Source organism: Numida meleagris, chromosome 1 (assembly GCF_002078875.1).
Source record: "Numida meleagris isolate 19003 breed g44 Domestic line chromosome 1, NumMel1.0, whole genome shotgun sequence".
NCBI lineage: Eukaryota > Metazoa > Chordata > Aves > Galliformes > Numididae > Numida > Numida meleagris.
In genome coordinates, this window is record NC_034409.1 from 176,347,276 (window position 1) to 176,373,936 (window position 26,661).

Consider the following 26,661-nt stretch of genomic DNA (forward strand, 5'->3'; position numbering starts at 1 on the left):
AAAAGTGCTGGTACTTGAAAATAATTCCTTCCATGCTTCATACTCTCAGAAAAAAAAAGTCCAGAAAATCTGCTTAGTAAAAACAAAGGGAAAAGAGGAGAACATTCAGCACAGAGAAAGTTAGCAGAGCAGTAGCAGTGATAACACCGGTGATTTCCACAGAATATTTGAGAAAAATACTAGGAAAGTTACATAAGATGAAGGTACTGGAAACAGATAGCAAAAAAGCCATAATTAGGGGCAGTCACTGTAATCAGGATGGAATGGAAAAACAAATTTCAGTGCTGCTGCATTTTGTTGCTTTGCTACCTCTCCTAATCTAACTCTTGTCCATGTTTTACTCATCAGTGTACATCTACATTACCTAGTGATTATGGACTATAAATTCTTTTACATTAGAACTTTGCCTTTCTGTTTGCAAAATGTCCATCATTCTGTGAATTGTGCATATCTCAATTCCAATGTGTTGATGGATAACTGAACACAAGATGTATCATGTGAATCGTTCAGGAAAGGGAGAAGGGTAACAAGCAAACTCTAGACGCGTGCAGCACATGATGGAGCTGTTGAGAGTTGTGTGGATCAGTCACTGAAGGAGCGTGAGGTGCAGGATTTCCCAGTAGATTCACTCCTCTTTCCCAACATCAAGTTAATGTTCGAGAGAAGAGATACTGAATGCAGTTCCATGCTTTAAAGGAGAGAGTTTCTCGTGTCCTCCGTAACCTTTCCACTTCTATGCACATTTTCCTCCTTCCAAGGAGCGGACCTTTTCTCTCTCCTCTCTACCTTTGTGTGTTCAAGCCAGTCTATTTATAATTTTTCCGTCATCCACCACTCAGTGGTAAAATTCAAAATACAGGAGACATTGCACCTTATGCCAGTACTAGGGCCCGGCATCACTAATGTTTGTGTTTTCAGGTGAGCATCTGCAAGGATGTATTGCTTTGCCCTGCAGTTCCAGGATGAAGCAGATTGCAGAAATGGTGTGTTCATAGGCCTTAGATGCCATCCTCTAATCAGCCCCTGCCTGAGTGCAGAAAGTTATTTCTTGGTGCCTTTTTATCTGCATTTTTGCAAGGACAGTAAGATACTGCCCAGCACATTTGCATGAGACTTGACAAGAGGGATTTCCAGACATATACATCTCTTGATTAGGAATCTGATACTGGTGCACATAATAACCCAGGCACAGTCACCTGAGACCTCCTATCAGAGATAAGGGTACCAAAGATCCCCAAATCGCCATCAAGTGAGGAATTTCCCTGACTGCCCTGGGGGATGATTTCTAAGTAAAATTAACAACAGCTCCACTGGGAGTGGAGGCATGGTAACTTCACTGGCACATACAAGAGCTACGTGATTCAGATTTAATAGATATCTTTATACAGTTGTTCAGGACAGCAGATACCACAAATGACTTGTAGAGGATCATCTAAGACTGAGCAAAGAAGCACCCTGCTTTGTCAACAGTTGCCACAGTTTGGTATAGGCCACATGTACAGTCTGATAGCATCCACAAGCACCAAACTCTCTCCCCAGCAACTGCAAGATGCAAAATCTCTTTTTGTTTTTTTGAAGATGGACGTATCCTTTCAGCCAGCCCATCTTCCTTAGAAAATATTACTTCTTTGTATGCGTTTGGTAGAGAGGCATGCATTATGCATAATAGGCATCACTCTTTTTGAATTAGCCTTTGGTATCATACAGCAGTGAACAGGTATAAATATTAAATGCAGATAAATGTTACATGGAAAAAAATGAGTACTGGCATACTAGAGTCCATTGCTCAAGGGCAGAATTCATATCCCTCTGTGAGTAGCTGCTGCATTGTGCTGGAAAAAAATGTGCAAACTACGGGAAATTATCATCATTCTTTCCCAAATAATAATTTCAAGAGTCATATGGATTTACATGCTAAGAAAACAATAAAGCCTGCCAGAACACTTGTAAGAAAAATTATACTGCGAGCCTGTGTTCCTTAGTATTCTTTACAAATTTTCTAAGAGTCCTTTAAAAATAAAACACAACAGAAAAAAAAAAACACATTTTCTGTCATTTTGAAAGTATTTCCCATTGTATTTCTTGTGTGTGAGCTGGATTTTTCAAGTAGGTAAAAATGCAGCTTTTCAGAGAGAACATGGATGAGCAGTTGTCTTCTTATCCAGAGGTCTATACTGCTATTTTGCCATCAGGAAATTCGTAGTGTTTTTACTGTACTAGCCAATTGTTTTGTAGTGATCAACAGAAAAAGAATTTGGAGAAATTTGGAGGAACTAGTACTGTTGCTTTGCCTTGTCTTTAGACTGTCAAGTAATGATGTTCAAAATATAATAATAGACAGTAACTATCCTGAGGAACTCAAAAACTAAGAGTGAAAAAAAAAAGGAACAGGTGAATTAGTTAAAATGTGAAGGTCATGAGAAGATGTGTGGCAACACTAATGGTTCACAGGTATTTCCTACTCGCTACTTACAAACCTGTGTTGCTTCTCTGAACTACATAGCAAAAAAGAAAAAGGAAAAATATAAGACCCTAAGAAGAGATTTGAAAAATCTACAAAATAATGGCCATGCAAATTTGGTCATGGGTGGGGAATGGTTCAGAAATGCTTGATAAACAAGCAGCAGCTTCAAAACTTTAGAATCGTCTTTCCTAAAAACCCCATATCCAGAATGTTCAGTGTAAGTCTGTGTTTATACCTTAGATTTGATAAGTCCTTTCTTCTTTCGTTTTTGCTGTCACTTTGAGGATTCGTGCTAATGTCTATGAAAGGTAGGTGTACTTTGTGCTATGTTAAATTGCTCGTTCTTTGGTACTGTTGACTTCCCAGGCTAAAATACAATCATAAGGAAGACTTGCAGCCAAGAAACACTTAAGGTGATTTTCAGCAAATTAATGCATTTTTATATTACCTTAAAGTTCTACTTCAGACAGTTTTTAAGGGTGAGTCATTTCAGTACTTCTAAAGATCGCATTAGCTAATTCATTCAGAATTCATTTCATTTGTGGGATGGAAGGGAAACTCAGAATGCATTGTGCTTCATGCCAGTTCTGAAAATACGGTTGCTTATTTAATTTAATTACTCTTTTTTGTTAATTGTACGGTATACCTCATTTGAACAGACATGTCTTTCATGTCTAGGAGATCTTGTCCATAGCAAAACTATATAAAGATGTCTAGGAGGACAGCGTGAGAATCACAGGATAATCACAGGTCACAAATGACCCTTGATGTTCTGTCTCTGAGTTTCAGGATCTTATGGAGTGAATACTAAGCTTGTGGTGCAAGAGCATCTCTTCTAAAAACAGTGTCCACCAGATTCATATGCTCTGCTAGGCTATATTAACCACCATAGATCAGGCTTTCCTGAGGAAAAGTGGCTCTGAATAGCAAAATATTGTTAAGTATGCAGATACTTTATTGTAACTAGAGAACCTTGCAAATATCTAAATGAGTTTACAATTAAGAAATTGTGAAATTAGTGCAAGTTTCTGAAAGACTCTTGTAAGACCAAACTTGTAATTTTCCTGTTTTGTAATATCTAAATAAATGCAGATGCAGAGAATCATTGGAAAGGAAGATGATTTGAAAGCAGCTGGAGATGAAACCATATTTCAGGTATGAAATAGAGATGCATTTCTCTTAGCCAATGTGCTGTCATATTTCCTATGGACTTTGTTTTTGTTTTTTTTTATATAAGCATCGATGACAGTGTTATAATTAATATAAGTGCATTATATGTCAACTTAATTTTCTAACTTGGGAAGAAAAATTGTTTTCATTTCTGAATGTCCTGATGAAGTTTATTATGCAATTAATTCATTCTATGTCTGTGTAGTAGATTTTTTTAATGGCTATGTAGTCAGTCCATTATTTCCTTTCTGCAAGCCTCTGTTTTAAAGTAACTCTCTTATACTTATGAAAAACCCAGAAAACCCTCTGTGCTGACACATGAGAAAAGATGACTGCAAATGGACTGCCCAGGGAGGTGGGGGCTGCCCAGGGAGGTGGTTGAGTCACCGACCCTGGAGGTGTTCAAGAAACATTTAGATATAGCGTTGAGAGACATGGTTTAGTGGGGTTATTGGTGGTAGGTGGATGGTTGGACTGTATGGATTGGATGATCTTGTAGGTCTTTTCCAACCTAGCTAATTCTATGATTCTATGAAGTAAGAATTGATACTTTAAACTTAACCTAATTGCTGCTGTTGCAGTAATATCTGCTTATTTTGAGTTGGTTTGTGTCTTAGTTTTAGTCGGGATGGAAATGTTTTCTTCAGAGTGCCTGGTACGATGCCTTGTGTTGGTTCTAGAAGAAAAACAATGTTGATAACACACCAATGTTTATAGATGCTGCTAAGCAGTGTTGTACAGAGACAAGGCCATTCTCAGCAAAGGGCCCAAGGAGCTGGGAGGGAACAGAATGAGGACAGCTGACTTGAACTGGCCAAAGGGATATTCCATACCATGTGACATCATGGAGTTTTGAAGGGGATGGGAGTTCATTTGGCTCTCTTCTGCTGCTTAGGGGGCGAGCTGGGCATCAGTCAGGGGGTGGTGAGCAATTGCTTGTGCATCACTTGTTTTATACATTCATATATATATATTTAGTCATAACTATTTTCCTTTTCTCTATCTTAGGAAGTAGTTTTATCTCAATCCACAAGTTCTACTTTGTTTTTTCTTTTTCCTCTCCCCCATCACACTGGGAAGGAGGGGAGTGAGCGTGTGGTGCTGAGCCACCTGCTGGGTTAGACCACAACAGTTTGAAATGTATTTGCTGTGGTTCAGGTGACAAAGTCAAGCATTACTTTTGTTAGTTCCACTTCCAAAGAGAAATAGCTTGAGCATGGACCAGAAGAAGAAACAATCTTAGAATGCTGTCTTCAAGCTGAGTTAGAAGTTTTTTGGAACTGCAGACCATTAGAAAATGGCAAATATGCATCAGCAGTCATCTCTTCTTCAGTCTCTGTTCAGCACAGTGACATATTCTGTTGCCTGAATGAGACTGAAAATGAAGGGGGAACTTCTCAATGTACAGAGAACACCTCAGAAGAAGGTGATGAACCGAGGCAGAGGGGAGAGTGCTTTTGAGGTATCTCCATCTCAAGTGTTGCCTGCATCCACAGCATGGATGGATGGATCTGTTGCATGCTTATTCTCTCCACAGACTTGCTTTCAGTCTTAAACTGAAATGGAAAATGGATACTTGGGAATGGGACAGCAACTGCTGATGTTGTTTCAATAAGAAATTTGTACAGGGATCTGCTTTTTAAACTTATCATGCATCGGCAGTTTCTACAAGGAGTAAGGATTGGTAAGGATTGGGTTTTTTTGCTTTTTCACCAACCTCAGAAAAAACAGAAGCAACAGTATGGCTAACACCTTTAGTACTGACTACACATAAACATAAATTGTCTTCCATTGCATGTAGGCATTAGTCCCTCACTATGCATGCAGAGTTCAGCTGAAAATTATTTGGCTGAGCAACAGCCAACTCCTTTCTTGAATCATTTCTTCAGTCACCAGATTAAAATAGCTAGAATTAATGGGGTTGTCTGGTCCTTGAAACCAATTTCAATTGAGACTTAAGTTCCATATGAGTGAAAGAAAAAGAATCTTCATTTTATCAGATTTCATCTTCATTCTATCAAATTTCAAGAGAAACTTTGATACAGTTGGACGGATTTATCTAAAAAAACCTAGGTTTAGTAGGAGCTAATTAGTTACCTGAGCCAGAATGTCTCCATTTTGTTGTTCCTCCTCAGAATGCTCCATTGCAAAATATCTGAAATTATTGTAACAACAACAAAAAAAAAATTAAATACAGTTTCTTAGCAGATTATAAATGGATTATAGCCTATTCAAAAGATGAATTAAGCACGTTTACAGAGTTTACAGAGTACAGCTATCTTGAAAGTCTTCTGTTTTCCGTATTTTTACTTGGCAAAATTCAATTTGTCATTTTTCTTCTGATTTTTGTTTCCTATCTCTGTCTCTCACAACACAAATTGATTATAAGCAGTGAATCTAACTGTACAACATAGTATTGGTGTACATGTCTTTACTCCTTATTTCTAAGAACTATAGCACTTGCAGTATTATTTTCAGTCAAAGTAGGTAAAGCATAAAAATATTTACATTTACAGTGTTCTTCAAAAGCTGGGATGTTTTAACAGAAGTTTGCTGTTTGGGACAGTTCTTTATTTCCATGCTTTCACAAGCATTCAAGTTTACTGCTCTTTCAGAGTAATCTCAGTTTGTTTCTGATACCAGATGAAAAAAAATGTCACTGCCTTAAGACAATAAGATTTATGTGGTAGTCTGAAACTCCATTTAACCTCCGGACATATCCAGGTGTGTTCCCTGTCCAGCAAGCAGGCAGAAGCCCAAGTCAGTCATTTAATGATTGGAGATACCCCTCAACACTCAATGGGATACTGTGTTAGGAAAAAAAAAAAGCTTTTTTTTGCTTTGCCCCATCTTTGGACCATGCATCTCTGTCTCTTCTACTGAGAGTCTGAATATGCCACTAACATTCAAAAAGTTACCAGTTATGAGTGGCCCTTGGCAGGGATTGCAGTGAGCTTGGTTCTCCAAGTAAACACATTTCAGTTGAGAGATTCTCTTTTTCCAATGTTGTAATCAGTGTGGAAAGAGCATCAGAAAACTCTGCCCAGCCTTAACCAGCCCAGTCATTTAGGAGGGTCTTTGCTGACTTTTTCCCATCTGATTTACTTACAGCACAGGCATGCACACGGATAGATGCAGGCATGCTCTATAAAAAATACCTGTTTGGTATTTTTTGAAAAAGGTGCTGTCCAGTTAAATGCAGTAGTTGCTTCTTGGTGTTAGTTCCCCAAGTTCCTTTAAAAGGTTGCTGTAATTGTGTTATGTGCATCAGCAATCATTCATTTGTGGTGAAACCAAAGTGGATGTTTGCTGATATCTGCTGTAGGGCTAGAGCAGGGACTTTGCTCCTGGGTCCTTCTGTTTAGATTAATGAGTTATCAAGCAGTTTCAGTACCTCTAGTTTAATATGCTTTATGTAGTGGTTCAACTTAGAAAATAATTTCAGCTGTTGTTGGGAAAAGAATGACAATACAGAACCTTCTGTAATTGTTCTTAAAATGGACACACTTGGAGACACAGCTATTAATCTTTTTTAAATGATATACTTTTACAGTCGCACATGGGTATTTTCATGTTATTGTGTATCAGTTGTTTTAACCTGCTTACTTCTCTTTTTTTTTCCTTTTTTTTTGTCGTAAGAGAGCTGAATGATGTTACTTGTCCTCACATTTATCACCACTTATGACCTTCAGGCATTGCAGCACTGCAGTGCACCTCAGCCCCAGAGACTGGGCAGGCCATCTCATAACTTGTCCATCTGCTCATTAGAATTTCTAAGTAATTTAAAATTTTCTGCCCATAACCTCGAAGTCTGCAAAGCCCTGGGCTCAGAATAACTGAGGACTGCCTAAATTGCATGGAGGAAGGTGGTGGTTAACAGCTATGCTTTTGTAGTGCAGTAATATTCTGTAATAGGGCTACGGCATATCTGTGCAACACATCGAATTTTCGAAGCATACAGCTCAAGACTAAAATTGATGTCCCTCCCAAAACAGTGTCATAAATCTTGTCACTGATCACTTCATATGTAATGCACATTTCTTCTTGAACCGTCTTCTCCTACGTATATGTTTTGTATTAGCCAAATAACACTGAATTCTGTTGAACAGCTTTAGGGTATGTTAACCCCTCATTGTTTAAAGGAATCTCTCCAGGCAGGTAAAACCCCTGAAGAGCAAAGTAGCACTGCATCAAAATACCAAGCTATTAAAAAACTGCTGGGTCACTGCTTACCTCACAGACAAGGAAAATATTTTATTTTTCCACATGATCTGATGCCATTACAGCCTCAAGAGAGATGAAGACACGTCCTTTCTGGCACTGGCAGTGTACAGCTAGTCCCATCTTAGGGTGAATGACCTTTAAAGATCCCTTCCAACTCAAATGATTCTGTGATTCTGTAATTTTTCTAGATACCTGTTATGCAATTACATTACCTTGGGCTTGGACAGTGAAAGTCTCTCCTACAAGGAATTCAAGTGGAAGCCCGCTGTGGTCACAGCAGCATTGGTTTGTTTTACAGATGTGAGGCAACGTTACCCCTCTCATCTCTCTTGTGTAACCTCACTAAGCTCTGCTCTCTGTGACAGCGACAGGGCCCGAGGGAACGGCATGGAGCTGCATCAGGGGAGAGGCAGGTGGGGGTTAGGGAAAGGGTCTGCACCAGAGGGCGGTGGGCATGGAACAGGCTGCCCAGGTCAGTGGGCACGGCCCCAAGCTGCCGGAGCTCAGGGAGCATTTGGGCAGCGCTCTCAGACATAGGGATTGGATTTTGAGTGGTGCTGTGTGGAGCCATGGGTTGAACTCCATGATCCTTGTGGGTCTCTTCCAACTCTGGATATTCAGTGAAGCCCTATTAGTTATACAGCTAGAGACAGAAGATAGCAGTGTGGGTTCCACACGAGCAAGGGAGGGCACAGTTCTGGCCCAGTACCTACACATCTATCAGCTGTAGCCCTGCCATCAGAGCAGGAGGAATCTAGAATAGAGTTGCTTTGCTCTACATAGTGCATTGGCTTATAAAATTAATTGGAATGAACTGGAAAAGCTGCATGTATGCAGGTCCAGTTGGCATACATACACTGCCTGTCAGGGAGGCAGTGGGATGATGGGGTGGGGAGGCATGCTTTGCCTCTGAGGCCACATTAACATTAATGAGACGAGCGAGCTTCACAGAGCTTAATACCTCCTGAGAGGGTTCCTTATGACAAATTCTCTGCTTTTTATGGAAATTAATATTTCTAAAGTGTGGTGTGGCAGAGAGACAGGGCCTGTATCCCTGCGAGGGCTGTGCCCAGCCACACAGAAGCTGCTTCCCCAGCACGCCAGGCAGGCCTCATGCAGCCAGGCCAGGTCCCCTCAGCCTGCTGGCAGCAAAGCAAGTCGGAGCCCACTTCAATTTCTGTCATCAGGCGTCTCCCACAATGTCTGCTTCCAGATTAGCTTTATCCGATTTGGCTGGGAACCTTTTTTATTCAGTACCTCTTCAGGAACAGCGGCAGGCTTTGGGGCGAGGCGCTGCAAGCTGAGGACATTCATGAAGTTAGGTTTTCCTCCTTGCTAAGGCACTGATGCTATGGCATAGCCACTCCATGGCATCAGCTGTCATTATCAAACAGTCAGCCCACAGGTAGCAGGAGCGTTCACTGTTGTCGAGTACTGAATATAAGTTTTCTTACAAGTTAATGTCTATTATATCTTCTGAAGATAAGGTAATGTGCCCAGCTTCACCTGTCTGTACCAGACCTGGTGTATTCTTGAATCCTGCCTCATGAGAAACTGAGAAAGCAACACATTCAAAACTACAGTATGGGTTTACGTGATTAAAGCTGACTCATCCTAAAATGACCTGTTGTTCATTCTTGAGCTCTCTGAGGCTGGCTGGGCTTTGCCAAAAAAAGGCTGCTTTTGGAGACCTGGATCTCTTGGTCTCACTCTCTTGCCTGCTAATAGTTGTTCTGGCTGGCTGCACCTGGTAGGATTCGTAACATAATGGCTACATCTTTAAAAACTGCTTCCCAAAGCTGAGCTGCAGGATATATTCCAGCATCTTGGATCTCTCCGAGTGACAGAAATCATGGCGCTTTTGAGCCATGTTTGAGACAAAGCTGCTTAGATTGAAGGCCTCCAGGGAGAGAAGCCTGGCATGAGGAAGTGACTAACCTAGCAGCTGAAAAACAAGTAATATTTCAGAGAAGTGGACTGGGAAAAAAAAATTGCAAGGTTTTAGTCTTAGTTTTAGAAAGACTTGGATCATCACTAACAGATAGAAATTAGTGTATTGTTCTCCTTGACTCTCATTTCTTTACCACCTCTGTTCTTCAACCATTCTCTCACCTTCTATCTTAACAAAAAAAAAAAAAAAAAGAAAATCAATCCAAAATGTATATTATTTTTATATTCTCTATTAAAAAAAGATATGCAGCAAATGCCATCTCCCAGGAAGCAAGTAAGAGAAGGAACATATTACAGATTTTAATCGTGATGAATACTTTCATGCCTCAAGCAAATTCTGCAATGAAAGGTGGTAAGAATCCAGAGACAGCAAGTCTATTAACATTTCAGATGAGTTTGAAAATCAGTTAACTACAGTATTCTGAAAATCTTGTCTTGCTATGCGATAAGTTTCTTCTGTGTGGCACTTGTTGCTACTTGCTGCAACGTCAGGTCCTAAATGTGAAAAGCTCAGTGGGAAGCTACAGGATTAGGTAGGCCTACACCTGTGACTCAGTGTTTGCAGCATCAGGCTTCTATGTTAACAGTCTGTGTAACATAAAAAGGAAATATCTGATTGTGCTATCTGATCTCATTTTAAAATGATTACTTGCATAATTCTTCAGTTAACGACATTTTTAAGGGTTTATAAGGTGTTGAAATTACTCCAGGAACATAAGTTTAATGTTTCTAGTATGTACACACATGTTCCTTGGTTCATATAGACTTGAGCAACGTCAGAGATTGGTCTTTGGGATCCTTTGTCTGAACCAATGGGCCCAGGAGCATGTCTGAGCTACCCAAATGAGACACGTGCCCTATCTCATGCTTGCATCAAGATGAGAACATCACCATCCATTCTCCCTTCTGTGCCTCAGCTTTCTCTAAAGCACACAACCCAAAAAGGTGTTGAAGTGCAGCCTGCAAGGGCTGAAGCCACCAGACACACCTGAATACAAACAGGCACTCAGTTTAGATAGTGGCTCTGTGACTGAAAGCTACAATCCTGGTCCTTTTTACAGGTACAAGATTAGGTTACCGTTTCATTCTCACTGCCAAGAGACATTCCAAACCTAAGTTGTTCTACCTAAGCTCAGGAGGGTGAGGTGTTGGAAATATTAATAGAGCTCTCATTATCTTCTAACAAAGATTTGTCATGTTGGTACTAATTTATACAGTTCAGCAGCAAAAGCTCCTAATGATTCTGTGGGAAAAAAGGAATTATGTACTAACATGTATTTTAATAGCATTAACTTTAGTAAAAGCAATTTTTTTTTGCAATTTTACCCTTAAGGTGTAGTCTCTCTGGTCTCCTATTGCATATTCTCTTTTAGAGAAATGTGCTGCTTTGTAGTTTCGAAATCCATTTAACTCTCACTAACGCAGTGTTTGGACATCTGCCAATTCCACTTTGGAATTTCAGCTGATAAAGAGGGTAGCCAACAAGTAGGTCCATATTTGTTATAAATCCAGGGATAGGCTTTGTCATCTTAGATAAGATGAGATGGGTATTGTTTGTATGTCTTCATCTGGCTTGTAGCTAGAGGAACCTGAATAGAAGACAAATCTTTTTCTTTTGCAGATTTAGTTTTTAAGAGGTTATTTTAAACTTTTTTTTTCAGATCGCTTTCAGTACAACACTGGTTTTAATACAGCGTTGTTAAATTGGAAGCATTAAATTGCATAATCACAAGCTTAGTTTTAAAAATTACATCAGCAAATTTATTCCTTGTATTTTTCAAGTGCTCTTTGAACAAGCAAACAAAAAGCAGATTAGAATCTCACTGCAGTGGGAAATGCATTGATTCTTCTCTGTTTCTTCTTAAGAGAACTTTGCATTCCAACATTAATAGTTGGGGGTTGACTTTCAAACAAGCATACACAAGCATTTGACTTTTGACTTTCAAAAAAGCCTGTACGAATGTTTATGCATCAGCCTTCACAGCAATCTGAAGTGTTTAAACTTTAGAAGGATGGACCTTGTGGGTATTTAAATATTCTTTGCCTGCAGTTAAATGATAAAGTTCAATAAGTACAGTTTGCATGTGTCTTTAAAACTTTTTTTTTCTAGATTCACTCATTCATGACTTGTATCACTGACATTTAGTGCATTGTGGCTTGCAGTAGAAATGAGGAATGTTACCTCTTAACTATAACATAACTGTGTCGCATATGCAGTAAGCATGAAACAGTGGACTAATGGGACTTGTTATTGATGATGCTGAAAGCTAAATAACCATTAGTATTAAATCTTATGAATAGACTCTTGTCTTTCATCTTACCTCTTCAACCAGATAAAAGACACAGAGGCTATTTAGATGTCATAGGAATAGTTTGTTGAAATCCCTCTGGACTTAAAAAAAAATCTCTCTTCATGTTGCCTAGTGTTTTGTTGCGTTCAAAGAAATGCCAGCACGCTGGTGCTGAAAGAAGAAAAGGACAGAAATCCAGCATTATGTGTGGGTTTAGGCTTGTTAAAAATGCTGTTGAGTTGAAATAACGTGCATCGTTTTTCTGCAGAAATCTCTTCATCAGATTTTTTAAAACACAGAAAAATCAAGGGCACTGAAGATTGGCAAGAACCCCTATAAGACCGGATTATAACAGAACACTGTGAATGTTTTTGTTTTTCTAGTTCCACTTTGTAAAGTCTCATAAATGTTTTTAAATGACTGTAACAAATTAGAAATGCCTGACTAAAAACTTTCTTTTACAGAGATGTTAAATTTATTTAAAGCCTCTGTTCACCTAAACATAAAGCCTTACAACAATTTAACTAGCAACCTTCTCCGTAATAAAGTACAACAAAGGTGGTTGTAAATTGTACTCAGCTTTCATACAGAATATTTAGGAGAAGGACATACATATACTATTACCAATTGATGTGGAAGAAATATTCAGCTTGGAGATTCTTGTGTAATAGCTCTGGGAGCAGTAATTAAATTACAAGCATCTCTTGTGAAATTCTACTTCAAATGAATACTTCCAGGTTTGCAGTGAATAGATAGCAATAATCATACAGTGTTTTTTGTTGTTGTTTTATAGGAAGCAGAATTGGAAAGTTGTGATGTTAATACCATGCTCCTGGTACATTTCTTTGGAAAAGAAGGAAAGGAAAAACTTCGCTATTCTGAGTTTTTCAGGTATTTTTTCAGCCAGTCCTGTTCCTGACCCCTCTACTCTGCACTAACACTGGTGTTAGCCTGACCCTATGCTGAGTTGGTTCAGAAAGTTAAATAGATAAGCAGGCAGAAGACTATTCATGATTTTGCGTGATTGAAATTCTGGTGTAGCTCCTTGGATCTACTGTCTGCAGGAGAAATTGTGCTCAATTTTCTGCATCCTACCCTGATGAACTCAAAAGCAGCAGAAGGGCTGGAGGTCGTGAGGGTTGAGATTACCATTCTTGGCAGCTGTGTGCTGGCATAGTGTAAGACACTATGATTCATTAGTATTTTTTTTAGAATAGTGCTAATCAATTAAACTTTACTGGATTGAGATAATCCCCTTTACGGCCGTCATGGCAGGATACAGGAAACTTTTCTGCTTGCATCTAATTCCAACTTCTGTTGAAACTATAGCTGCGCCTTTTTTCACTCTTTGAACTATTGCAGTGGGACAGTACAGATACTTTGTGGCACTAGTGTTGGCCCTTAGAATTAAGCCAGATGGTAAACAGGACATCAGACTGAAGCTACAGTGCCGTACCCAGTAGCCATTACTGCTGAAAAGCATTGTTTGCAAGTGTGTTTCACTGTAAGCTTGAAAAATCAGGAGTTCAAATAAAGTTCTAAGACTGGAGTCATTCAGTTTACATGTTATACATGTGTCAGAAAAGTGCTGTAGTCCCTGTCTACATTAGAGTGTGAAGCTCTGCTGTGGTGGATTTCAGCTTGAAAATCCAACTGGGTATCAGGTGTTAGTGTTTTCACTAAAGGGGGTTCTTTCTTCCAGCGTCTCTTTAAATCAGTAATGATGACCACCAGCGACACAGCATCACCATTTAACTGGTTAAAACTCTCTGCTACTTGGGAGATCAATTTTTACTTTTAGTATGAAGTCACATCTTGCTTTGTAAATGTGGGGCCAGAATCCAAGTGCACACTTTGGGGTAAGTGGAAGTTAAATGCCTATACACCTGTGTGAGTCCTGACTCGCACCTTGAACACAACATCAAGAGAAGATTATCTATGTTAGTACTACCTCTTCTACAAAAATAATTGGACATTTACAGACTGTGGAAACAGATTGGGATAATTGTTTACTTGAATTTTTGTTCGGAAGCAGAGGGAATCTATGCCAGCCCTCTTAAAAAATGGATGTTGTTTCAGTCAGTAAAGATTTGAGGAAAGCCAGAGTGAAAGAGGAAGAGTGACAATTTTCTTAACTCTAAGGAGCGTTCCACTCTACTGGCTTGAGTACATACCAGTCTTCAAATAAACATCCTTTCTCTTTTGAAGACCTCCAGTCAGTAGGAATCTGAGTGAAATAAGTTTAAGATGCCTGCAGCTCCCTTCTCAATAAATACTGTAGATCCTCTCAATGAAACAAAAGGCAGAGAGCGCCAGTAAAAGGTTGTGTTTGCATATTCAGTGTAAACTGAAATGCCTTGGCTTTTAGATAAAATCCCACACTGACCCAATGAGGCATGACATTGATAAAACCATGTACCTAGTACAATCAGAACGTATGGGTTAAAGACCTTTGCCTACCACACAGATAGAAGCCTGTAATCAAAATCAAACTCCCACATCTTGCTCTTAAAATCTGTGGGATAAGTGTAAGGTTTAATGCAGGTAATTTTTCAGCAGTGGCAGTTATTTTTCGTAGAGCTGGAATGTGCCTCTTTATCACTGTGTAGACACTCCATCTCAGTTGCAACATGACAGTGAAGTTTGTTTAACACGCAGAAAGGTGGATAAAAGGATCAGTGTCTTTTTAACCTGTGTGAAGATATCACTTTTCACATGATTTTATTTGCAAGTAAATCAAGCACATCATTTCTGGGTTCCTATTGTTCAGAGAAAATGTGATTTCTATCTGATGGCCTCTCATAACATTTTACCTTACGCGGGAAGCTATTGTTGGCTGTTTGATCAAAGTGCCACGCTGTTTTTACAAGAGATGACTGATGAGCTGTGCAGACATAGATCATTGTCAAAAGAAGAAAATAATGATGGTAAATGCTTTTATCATTTTCCAAGTTGTTGCCTAGAAAGCTTTTCCATTGATCAGTGTAGTACCTAGTGGAACGTAGGGGTGATTAGATTTGATTAGGACACACTAAAACTTGTCACATCAGTTAAATACACAGATATTACTGTGTTACAGTCACACAGGCTTGAAACTTAAAAAAAAAAAATAAGCAGGAATGCATTCTTTGTGAAATTTCACTTGTATGGGAATTCAGAAAGCTGAGACTGGTGTTCTCACCTCATTACTTACATGTATTTTCTTCATGCTCCTTTTTCAGTTTGGCTGACTTAAAAATCTTTTTGGAAGTGTGCAATCATCTGTATCTGCACTTTCACCAATGATGTCCGACCTTTTAGTCTGCAGTCCAAACATTTGAAAAATGTCGGACAGCCACAGTCCACATATCAGGGCATTTCATTTGCCTTGTTCTCCTTCCTTTGCATTCAGATGATACAAAGAAAATGGAAACTGTCTGTGTCTCTTCAGTCAGTGTGGAGCTGAAGTAAGCCAGTTCTTGTGCCTCCCTTCCTACAGCCCCAAACACAGGAGGCACATGCATTATAGGGAAGGAACGTGGTTAATCATGCTTGCTGTTCTCCATCTGCCTCCAGCTGGTGCACGGTTCTTTGGAAATCATAGGTAGGGGATACATGCAAGGATGACTGTCAGACTGCTTTTTACTGGACAAAAAGAATGAGACCGTGAAACAATATCAGATCATTTTTCAGCTTTTCTTGTTCTGTTGTGAAAGTAGTAGTAAAGAAGTAATTCATATCTAGTAAGAATCCATATAGAAGTAATTCCATATATGCTTTTTGACACCAGTTAAGCTCTTTTCTCACTATTGTACAGAACATAGTCAAAACAGCAACCAAAGCTGCTCCTTTCCATCCTCTGTTGAGCAGTAGCGGTGGGATTTCCACTTCTGCAGCTTCTACTGGAAGTTGTGGAGGCAGTCAAGGAAGCACATCCTCCTGTGCCATTCACATAGTGACAAGGTGTTGTCAGAGCTCTTAAGGCATGACTCAAGGAACACATGTGCAGCTCCAGACTGCTGCATGATTTCTTGCCGGTTGTACTGTCCTTAACATCACCATTCACATCTCCAAAAGCAACAGTTTGTTTCACTGGCAAAAGGTAGAAAGGTAGGAAATGTTATTCAGAATTATTTTGGATAATGTTTATGTACATCACTAGTAGAAGTGGTGCCTCAGAGCCAGGTGCAACTGGTATGGTTATTGTCCTGTGTCAGTTTAAGAAGATATAAAACAACACACAGCAAGCTCATTAGATGTGTGTATATACATATATATATGTATATATAAAACAAAGAAGGGTAAATTAAATACAAGAAGCTGTAACCAGGTAAGACTTTCTTCTCAGAAGCGTGAACAAATTTCTGTTTCATGTGACCACCACTCAGTTTTTACAATAATATCATCTTCTAATACCAGGCCTCATCTTAGAGATTGTCACATTTCAAACATGAAGCCAGAAATCCATTGGAATTCCAGGCTTTTTTTTTTTTCTCCTGCATGGCAGTTTCCCTGGAATTTTTGAGGCAGAAAACTATTTTTTTGTATTTTCCCTCCAAATTTTTTTCACTTATGCTTTAAATTTGGCTATGTAGTATGTCTTGTTTTTTTTTTATTATGAGTAGAAAACTATTTAGTTTTCTGGGTTTAGCAAGTATTTCTTCTTGACAGCCACTGTGGTGTTTTGTTTTTTTTTTTCTGAAAGTCCCTTGCTGATCTTGTTTAAGTATGCCTAATCCCAAATAAAAGAGGAGACAGTAATTCACTCCCTAGACAGTTTATGACTGCCATGATTTTTTTCCTGTAATCTGTCCCCAAGCAAGCTTAAATCTCTATCTGTCTATAGACCCCTAATTCATGTAGAGACTACATGCAAGCAGGATCAGACTGAGGAAAGAAAAGGGATGAGAGCAAAATCTGTTTTTCTGGCTCTGTATTCCCATCATAAGTGAATCTGAGCATTTCCCAAATATTTAGTAGTGAGGCTGAGAAGAATCTCTATTTCTTCCTTTCCTACATCCTTATCAAACAAACAGCTTGATTAGTTTCTACAGAGTGCTTTTAGATGAAGGTGATTAGTTTGATAGTGTTTGGTTTGGAAACACTGAGGACACTAAATCAAAGGGAATTTTGCCTGTAATTCTGACAACATTGAGATTGATTAACTGCTTTAACACTTGCAAAGCTGAATTTGCAATCATGTATGTAAATGTTCTGTGAAGGTTAATGGTCAAGACCTTAATAGGTTTTCTGTATTCCATTCTGAAAAGTCATATTTGCCAGAAGGCAGCCTTGCAGCTGCTTGGTGGTAGGCATTCGCTGCAGAGATAATTATTGAGTCTCCAGCAGGACTGCAGTGTCCAAAGAGGAGCCAAAGTGGAGTACAAATACTGGAGTGATGTATTTACCTCTGTCTTAGTTGTCAGGTTTCCTTCCTGCAAACCTATACCACAAGCATTGGTTGGTTCTGTATTAGAGTACTGAAGCTCTGTACAGACTTTCAATTCAGATCAAAAGGTATAGGAAGGAAAACTTTCCCTAACCTTTCCTTTTGTGTTTCATTCTCTACTTTGTGTGCATAAGAAAGCTAGCACGTCATTGCAACATCTCAGGTTGGAGGGAGAATAGCTGCATTTCTGAGGTTCCCCACTTTTATTACATTTTCACTTCTATTAAAGTTGAGTTGCCAAAAAATCTTGAGAGACTCCCTCTTTCTATAGGTTTGTAAAGCATGTTACAAAATGTGGGCTAACTTCTGATAAGGTTTTTGGATGCCATTGTAACACGATAACAAAGTTGGCCATTGGCCTTCAACGTGGGTGTTTTAGAGTGTGGATAAAACAGGCTATCTTAAAGAAAGTACTGCCTGCTCCCAGCCTTTTCTCCATCTTACAAATTTATGATTGACCTTTACTTTTTGTTATTTGGAAAATAAGAAGTTGCTTTTATTTTTAAGCTGCAGTACAAGAGCGTTCCCATTGCAGTTATTGCATCTAAGATGCGAATCCCATTCCCATAGTTGAATTTTGTCTTTCTTCAAAGTCCACAGCCATTGACTTCAGGAGAGCAGGAATTTCATTAGTATGCTTGTTTTTCCTAATATATGAAGAAATTCTAAAGGAATTTCTAACTGGAACTTGTCACACCGTGATCCAGAAGATAAAAAATCAAGTATCCCTAGTGGTATCATGGAATATAAGTATCGGGTTTTACTTCCTAACCAGAAATTTATTTTTAATAACTTTTAATAACTTTCTTTTTAAAAAACTCATTAGAATTTTTAACTCTCACATCTGGGAATAACAGTGACCTAGAATGCTGATGTGGTGATTCATGGTATTTTAATTTTTGTAGTATGGGAGTCTATCACGTATAAATTTTACATTACATATTTCAGCTGCTGAATTTGGTATGGCAGGAAATCTTCCCACTCTAGCTTGTCAGGAGCAAGCCTACGTGTCGAAATGCAAGATCCCTTAATTTTTTTCATCCCTAAAGAAGTAATTCCTGCTCTCCTCCCTACTCTGAGTAGTGCAATAAGATGTGTGGCTGTTGTGCAACCATCGATGTGCAGTGACATTGCCTGGAGGCAACTGGAGAGGGCAAGAACCCATGCTTGAGAAAAGGCAGCGGAAAACCCATAATGGGATGGAAAGATGCAGTGCCTCATTCCCTGTCAGACTGGATGCGGGTGCAGAATCAAGCATATGTCAGAAATGCCAGAGCCAAATGCTTCCCTTTCCTCTTTGGCTTCCTTGCACCATTCTACTGGCTGATGTACAGAATTCTACATGGACCGCTGGCTCCTTCCTTGGTGTATAGAAATGCTTTGTCTTTCAGCTGTCCTGCCCTGTCTGGGTACGGTCCTGGATGGGTCACTGAGGGTTTTGTGCTTAAGTGGAACCTGCAAATGCAGTATTTAGACAAGATGAAGGAACACAACATTTGTCATCAGCCGTGGCTGGTGACCAGCTAATGACAGAGAGGTGGCTCCCCAAGGTAAAGAGCTTACCCTGTCAAGAACCAACCTTACACCTGTCACAAGATGTATCCACCTTCCACAGAGTAAAAGCCAAGAAAATAAAACACTAAAATATACTCTGTCTTGTTTCCCTGCATCCATGGCTTATACATATTCCTGAAAGCAACTTCATTTTCAGCAGTTTCACCTGCCCCAGACCAGGTGTTCCATCAACAGTAGTCAAAGATGCTCTGCATGGCCTCTGTTATGTCTTCCAGCCAAGCACAAGCCACACATCCCAGATACCCTACTCTCACTTCTGATGGACACTCCCAAAAAGCAGCAAAGCTCTGCTGGGTTGCCTGCGTGGCTTTGCTGCACCGCTCTGGCCTGCAAGGCCTGTTCTGCCCAACTGCTCAGCACAGGCAGACACGGGGGTTTAAACACAAGAGGTCTGAGGATCACAGTCTTCAAAACAGTGCAGCCAGCTTTTGAAAGGGTTTTAAGGCAATGGTGCTCTGGGTACCCCAGCCAAGAAAACCTTCTGCCCGCTGTCCTGCTGTCCCAGGTGGGACATCTCTGTAGTGACTGCCACGCAGGGGCCTTATAACTACCTTTACACGACTGAAGAAATGCCCGTAGAAAATGTGAGAGCATAGCATACACGTACTAAGTATTACATTAATAAAACTCCAGCCTGAATCTTAAATTCTCTCCAGCAGAAGGCTTTCAGTTACCTGCATGTCCTGAGCAGTGAAGCATTTGTTGGCCCTTTATCTGCATGTGCAGCTCTAATTACTGGAGAAGAAAATACAAGAGAGAGCTTATAATGCAGCAGCAGCCTTCAGCTAACCCCTTATAGACTTCACAGAGCTTCAGGCTACTAATTGTCTGAGTGATCTCATTAAAGAACTAAAGATAGCTGTGCAGGCTAAAATGCTTTAATTTCAGGGAAAATAATTCAAATCCAGTGAGGCCATGCAAACACTGACAAGCAAATGAGCCTCTGCTGCTCTTTGCTGCCTAGACCCTTAGCTGTCTTCTCCAGCTAATTGCTTTGTCCCAATATAGAAGTATTTCATTCCCTCCTGTCAGTAAATGTTGCAACTCAATTAAGCAGGGTTCTTTTGATGTAATGAAAAGATTCTGGCAAGCCTGGTTGTGTTTTTAAACTTTATATACACTGGGAGGGGAGGAAATTGTACATGGCCCCATCTCTAAATGGCTCATACACAATTTTTTCTATCTTGAAATTCATATCAGACCTCCCCCCCGAAAAATTATAAATGTCCATGTGGGCAAAAATGGGGAAATTCAAAGCTACTGCTCTGCTCACAGTTCCAGCTTCTGGAGGGTAGTGGAGTGAAGGGTAGTGAAGCACTGGCACAGGTTGCCCAGAGAGGTGGTGGATGCCCTGTTCCTGGAGACACTCAAGGTCAGGCTGGTCAGGGCTCTGAGCACCTGGTGGAGCTGTAGGTGTCTGTTTTCATTGCAGGGGGGTTGGATCAGATGGTCTTTAAGGGTCCGTTCCAACTCAAATGATTCTATGAATCTGTGGTTCTGTACCTGTGCGTTGGTACTTGATTCTCGTGCTGCCTTTGCTTTTCTCTATCAAAGTATGAGTGTCTTCTAAAACTGCTGATGTTCACAGCATCCTTTTTCAGACAGCTCTCTCTTGAAATACCCGCGGTGTCATTTTCTGTGCTCTTCCGAACTGTCTGTAATCCTAGCAAACCCATTCTCTCATTAGTAAAGAACCAGTTTGCCGAACCTCTCTTTGCTGTCTCAGGCTTTGCAGTCTTTGAGGATCTTAGTTGTCCTTTCATGTAGTGATGATTTCAGGGTTCCTCTTTTCTTTCACCTTTGTGATTGTTGGGCCCTCTTCTTTGGAGGTGCTTTCCAACCTTAAATTCCTCTCTTATTAATATGAAATTTCATAAATAACGTGTCAGGTCTTTAGCTGCCATGCCCTTTTCCACTCATTCATTACAACACTGCCTCATCGATCATTTTATCTCATTATCTGCACATTTTTAAACATTTCTCCCTCACTTAAAGACTGTAGACAAGCTCTGCACGCTGTCTTAGCACAGGCTTAGGGAACACTCTGCTGGTGTCCCTGCTGAAATGCAGCTGTGGGAACAAGTCAGCTCCCAGGCTGATGATATCTGCGATCAGGAGTTGGTGTCTAATGCGTATTCACTGTTTGTTCTCACAGGTTCATGGAAAATCTGCAAACAGAAGTGCAAGAAATGGAATTCATACAGTTTTCCAAGGGCTTGAACGTCATGAGAAAAGAGGACTTTGCAGAATGGCTGCTGTATTTCACTGATGAGGAAAACAACGAAATTTACTGGCAAAACGTGAAAGACAGATTTGAGGCAGGAGAGGTTGGTACCTGGAGCGTGCTTTGTTCTGCTTCCTCATTTCTGTGTACAGGTTTTCACATATATACGAGTATCTAAAAATACAACCAGTTTCCAAATGAATTGTGGCAGCTTTTGAGTTTTATGCAAATAAGAACAATGACAATTTACTAACTGAGAAATGTAAGTATTGACAACAAGTAAGCTATCACACCCAAATGTTAGGTCCATTGGGTTTAACAAAACATTTACTGGGGTTTGAAAGTAATATTCAATATATATCATCTGAATTCTTTGATACTCTAGAATATCAGTTTGGAAGAATTCAAGACTTTCTGCAAGTTTACAAACAACCTGGAAGACTTTTCTATTGCCATGCAGATGTTCACTGTAGCTAATCGTCCTGTTAAACGAGGTGAGTGCTCCACAGCTTCGCATCTGTATTTTTTATAAAGAAAATATGCACTTTCATTACGGAATTTTGTGCAGTGCTATGCAATCATGGCTATGAAAAACGTCTGAAGTATTTTTTAAACCAAAGAACCGAGGGAGAGAAGTTGCATCTTTCGCATTTAACAGACACTTAGGAGCAATGCAACAGCATTTTTGTGGAAAGACAAGTGGTTTTTGTTATGATTCTGAGGTTGTTATGTACTTGTGATACTTGAAGGACAGCTCTCCTGAGTTACGTGAAAACAGTAACAGAAGTTCCTGAGGAAGGTTGATGAGACATTAACATTCATTGAAATGAATAATTGGTTGGCTCACTTGAAAATGATGAGTGTCATGACAAGATCCTTCTCCTTTTCTTCGTGTTCTATTCAAAAAGGTGCAGTGCTATCTCTAGATCTATACTTAACATACAGAGCTGAAACAGTTAACACCTTTTTAAAGACAAAATTAGGACTGTGCTATAACATATTTAGTGACCTTCCTTTTTAAATTGTGGTATATCCTTTTTCAGAAGGATTTTCTACTTAATTATATTTAAATGAAGTTAATTACATTTAAATGGAATTTAAAGGAACCAATTGCATTTACAGAGGAATTGTTGAAAGAGGCTAAGATGAGAGATGGAGTGCTCTTTTCTCTAGTAAGCTTCAGAACTAATCATATTTATAGCATTACTTATAAACATCATTTGCCTATGGAAGTAGAACCACAATGTTGCTGTGTTTCACTTAGTGGGACAACTTGCTGTAATAATCTTCAGCGCTACTCTAATGTAGTAACCTCCCGTTCCTCCTTGAAACTCACCCATCTGTGATGCCTTCAGAAATGCATCCTGTTCATGTGGCAGAATGTGCTTGCAGTAATAAACAATAACCACTTCTCTCTTGCTATCTCTGTTTTATTGCAATCCCACACATTTTCTTATTTTACTTGAGTCAAAACTCCAAATTCTTTACACCGCAAAACCAAATATTCCAGTTGGGGCATCCATAGGACATTGTAAATTACACAAAGCCCTGCAATGTATGTGCTTTGAAATGTCTTGACAAGTTCAGTAATGTAATGATGCAATATTCTGTCTTTACTAGCTGAGTTCAAGAGAGCAGTGAAGGTGGCAACAGGACAGGAGCTCTCAGATAATGTTCTGGATACCATCTTCAAGATTTTTGATCTAGATGGAGATGACTGCCTCAGCCACAGCGAGTTCCTCGGAGTCTTGAAGAAGCGAATTCATCGAGGTTTGAGGGTAAGAAGTTGACATCATCTGTCATTCCCATTAACATACTTGTTTTTAAATACCACAGCTTATTCTTACGACTATCTTGTTAATGCTTGTAGAAACACAAGTAGAGATAGTGAATGGAAAGCAATTATATTTTAATATGAAGACTCCTTACTGCTTATGAATCTGGGAGGAGTGCTGCCTTCATTGGTAATATACATGTGAACTATGGGAGCAGCTGCATTGCTCTACGAATGATATTTACACCGTCTGTAAGTAAGAGTCTTTTTTGTGTAAATGCTAAACATTCTCTAACTTTATTAACAGGTACCACAACAGCAAGGCATTCAAGGGTACTGGAAGTGTGTGAAAAGAGAAAGCATTAAAGGAGCAAAAGAATTGTGGAAGCAAAGTGGGAAAAGTCCTTTTTAAAAGTGTCCATTATTGTTGGTTTGCTGTAAACATTATGTAGGGTTTTGTGTCTGTCCTGTTTACATAATAGCTGAATCAAAAATATTCTTTTTTACTTAATTAAACCAATATCTAATGCAAAAAAAAAAATTATATTGTTCTAGTGCAATCAGTTTGGTTTACAGAATTGTTATTACATTTGACCTCCCTACAGAAATACTCTTGTTCTAGGGACTAATGCTATTTATTTCTTTGTGGAGTCTGACTCTGCACTGTGACCTTTGGGATGCATAGGATTTAATAGTGGCCACTGGTTGGAACATCCCAACAATGTCATCTCCTGTTGGAAGAGTGGTCATCATCTCAGCCAGCCACTAAAACTGCAGTTCTCTTTCCCCGCCAAAGACAGAGGTCCAAAAGGGGAAACCACTTGCACAATCCATGCAATTCAAGCTACCTACATCGAAAACAAAATCTCACGTTGCTGTGCCCCCATTACTGTGAGCTGCTTGTTGCTAGTTCCTGGCAGATGGTTCCACCAGGTCCAGTGTGGATGTCTGGTTTGTCTGCCTTTGTGATAATAGCTTTAAACTGGAAATATAAGACTGATGATACAGGCTTTAAAAGTTACATGTTGATATATGAATGTGCATTGAGACTCTCAGACCTCTTCAACAAACAATATAAACAAGAAGGAAAAATCCTCATCCTCATTCTATCATGAGCAGTGATTACACCTTGAATTGTAACTATTTTGCTTAATTGTAATTCAGAAGGTAAATGTCTAACAAATATTTACTTTGTATTAGTAAAGATTATGACAGGGAATGCTGCAGTATCTCAGGAACTCAAGGTTATAACAAGCAAGTGTTGGCGGGAATAATAAGCCCAACAAAGAGTAAACAAATTGTTTATGACTCCAAAATGCAAAGCTAGACTTAAGATGTCAAACAATAAAACAAACAAACAAACAAACTAAAAATTAACATGAAAGTTTTTCAGCCATAGTACAGTGTGCATCTCTGTATACACAGATGTGCATCGTGCATGAGTTTTTTTCTTATAGACTCAGGAGCCTGTCACAGGTCCAGATCAGTGTTCCCAGTTGGCCACTGCAATTAGGAGACAGACTTTAACGTACAGAGCTGTCAGGTTCGTCTGTTTTGTCCAGGCTGGGGTGAAGGCCTGACTTTTCAAGACAGGTTTGTGATAACAGACCCAAAAGATGGACTGAGTAAAACAAGCACTGTTCAAAAACAAAACAAGCTCTGCGGATCCCTCGTAAGGAATCCTGAGGTTACAAACAACACATTTGGTGTGTCAGTGGCCATCAGGGAAAGTTGTGCTAAGGAGGAGTCCTCCCAGGCCTCAGCACAGTGGTCATTCTAGAAGGAAGCAAGCAAAGCAGCTGTGTGCAACCACCTGCTGCTCTTCCTTATGCAGCCTTCGCTTGGAGCTTTAATTTAAATCATGTGATCTGTGAGTAAGCACCCAGAGTCATCCACATGAACAGGAACATGATTGTGAGTGCCCCGAGACCTGTCTAGAAAATCAGGTACCAGTGACTGCCAAGGATCCCTCTGCTTCCCCCAGGAACCTCTCAAAATGAAATAAAATGCAGTAAGTGCCTCTGCCTCTCCTCCTTAAACCGGAATGGCACTGCTCTGTGGGCAGTGAGAAATCAGGCAGCTGTTTTCACTCGGTGCTTTTGGAAGCTGCTTATTTCTTCTGGTGATGGGAATTATGAGTAAGAGCTACTGGGAGCAGAGGTGGGGCAGCAGGACTGGCATGGAAGTACCACAGCCAGCTTCACATCACTAAACAATTTTTTTTTTTAAAGGACAAAATCAAGCAAGGCACTTCTGAATCACAGAAGTGTGTGTGTGTTCCCCTAAAGTGGGCGTTGTTCCAGCTCTGCTTTAATACAAGGCTGCCTTTTACTTGTTGCTGTTAATATTTTGGCAAATTGTTTTTACTTTGGAATGGAGATTATTGTCTAACAATTTATTCTGTGAATTCTTCATAGGTTTTTGATGTTCTATATTGCTTTTGTGGTTGTTTTTTGTTTTGTTTTGTTTTGTTTACCAGTGTCATGCGTCCTGCAAGCTGTTTGGTTTTCTGTTGGAAGAATCAATTCATCGAGCTTTAGCGTGTCTAGGAGTTTAATGCCTCATTGCTCATTTGTGTCTGGGTTCGTGCAATCAGCAATATCTGCTTTTGGCAGCAAGTTACTGAAAATAGATTTCAAGTTTTATTTCTCAGCTGAAGATCTGGTGTCCAGTTCAGAGGAAAAAGAAAACATGCTTATTTCAAGACAAATGTTGTGTCTGTAAAATAAGAAATTGAACGATTACTTAGGAATTAAAATACAGTTAACATTTTCAGAAGAAGTTATTCTGAAAGTGCAGCCAGGAAGGAATTCCTCTGAATGCCGGGGAAGATTTGTCCCTTGAAGAATCAGGCTCTGTGTTTCATCTGTAGCTTATTTTTGTTTGTTTCCACCAAAAAGATTTGTGAAACAGTCTTAAAATCATGTTTCAGATAAAATATCTTAGTCTGAAAGAGCTGTTTACATAAGTGTTTAGACCGACCTTGTCTTTTGAGGAATACATTGCAGTTTTAATTTTTTTTTTTTAAGTTCCTTTTAGTAACTGCATGGTATTTGCAAGCTGTCTGTTAACATAACACAGTTTATTTAAAGGTCTTGCCTACTGCCAGTGTGCCAATTAAGTGTATCAATTATGACTTTTTTAATCTTAGGAATCCTCCCTCTGAACAGAAATATACATAAAAATGAAATAAAATTAATTGCTAAAAAAAGCCCCAACTTTGCTTTTGAGTGTTATTTGGAATAAAAAGTATAAATTACATATTGTGGAGGTCTCATAAATTGATTTAACGTATTTTAAAAGCATACACAAGGACGAGTACTGCCAAATGAAGGGCTGAAATGGGAACAAATCTAGAGAGTTAGAGGAAATATTTCAAAATTCAGACGTATTGTCCGTACTTTGACTTAAGTATGGAGATGGATTAATAAATGTACACTGGAGTTTTAAATACAGTTTTCTTCTTATGGATGAGTGCCAACATGTCTTGTGTCTTCAGGCTTTCCTATTAAACAGTCACAGCTGGGTCAGGAAATTACTCCAGTGAAGAAAGAAACCTTC

General features: G+C 39.4%; 1 protein-coding gene across 1 annotated transcript in view; it reads left to right on the top strand.

The window, feature by feature from the left end:
• MICU2 (mitochondrial calcium uptake 2) overlaps positions 1–26,361 on the top strand; it is a 136,492-nt gene extending 110,131 nt beyond the window's left edge. The window contains exons 7-12 of the mRNA XM_021379537.1: positions 3,557–3,619; positions 12,893–12,990; positions 21,258–21,429; positions 21,712–21,820; positions 22,947–23,104; positions 23,408–26,361. Of these exons, the coding sequence (XP_021235212.1) occupies positions 3,557–3,619; positions 12,893–12,990; positions 21,258–21,429; positions 21,712–21,820; positions 22,947–23,104; positions 23,408–23,512 (705 nt within the window). The 3' untranslated portion in view covers positions 23,513–26,361. The remainder of the gene's footprint in view (positions 1–3,556; positions 3,620–12,892; positions 12,991–21,257; positions 21,430–21,711; positions 21,821–22,946; positions 23,105–23,407) is intronic.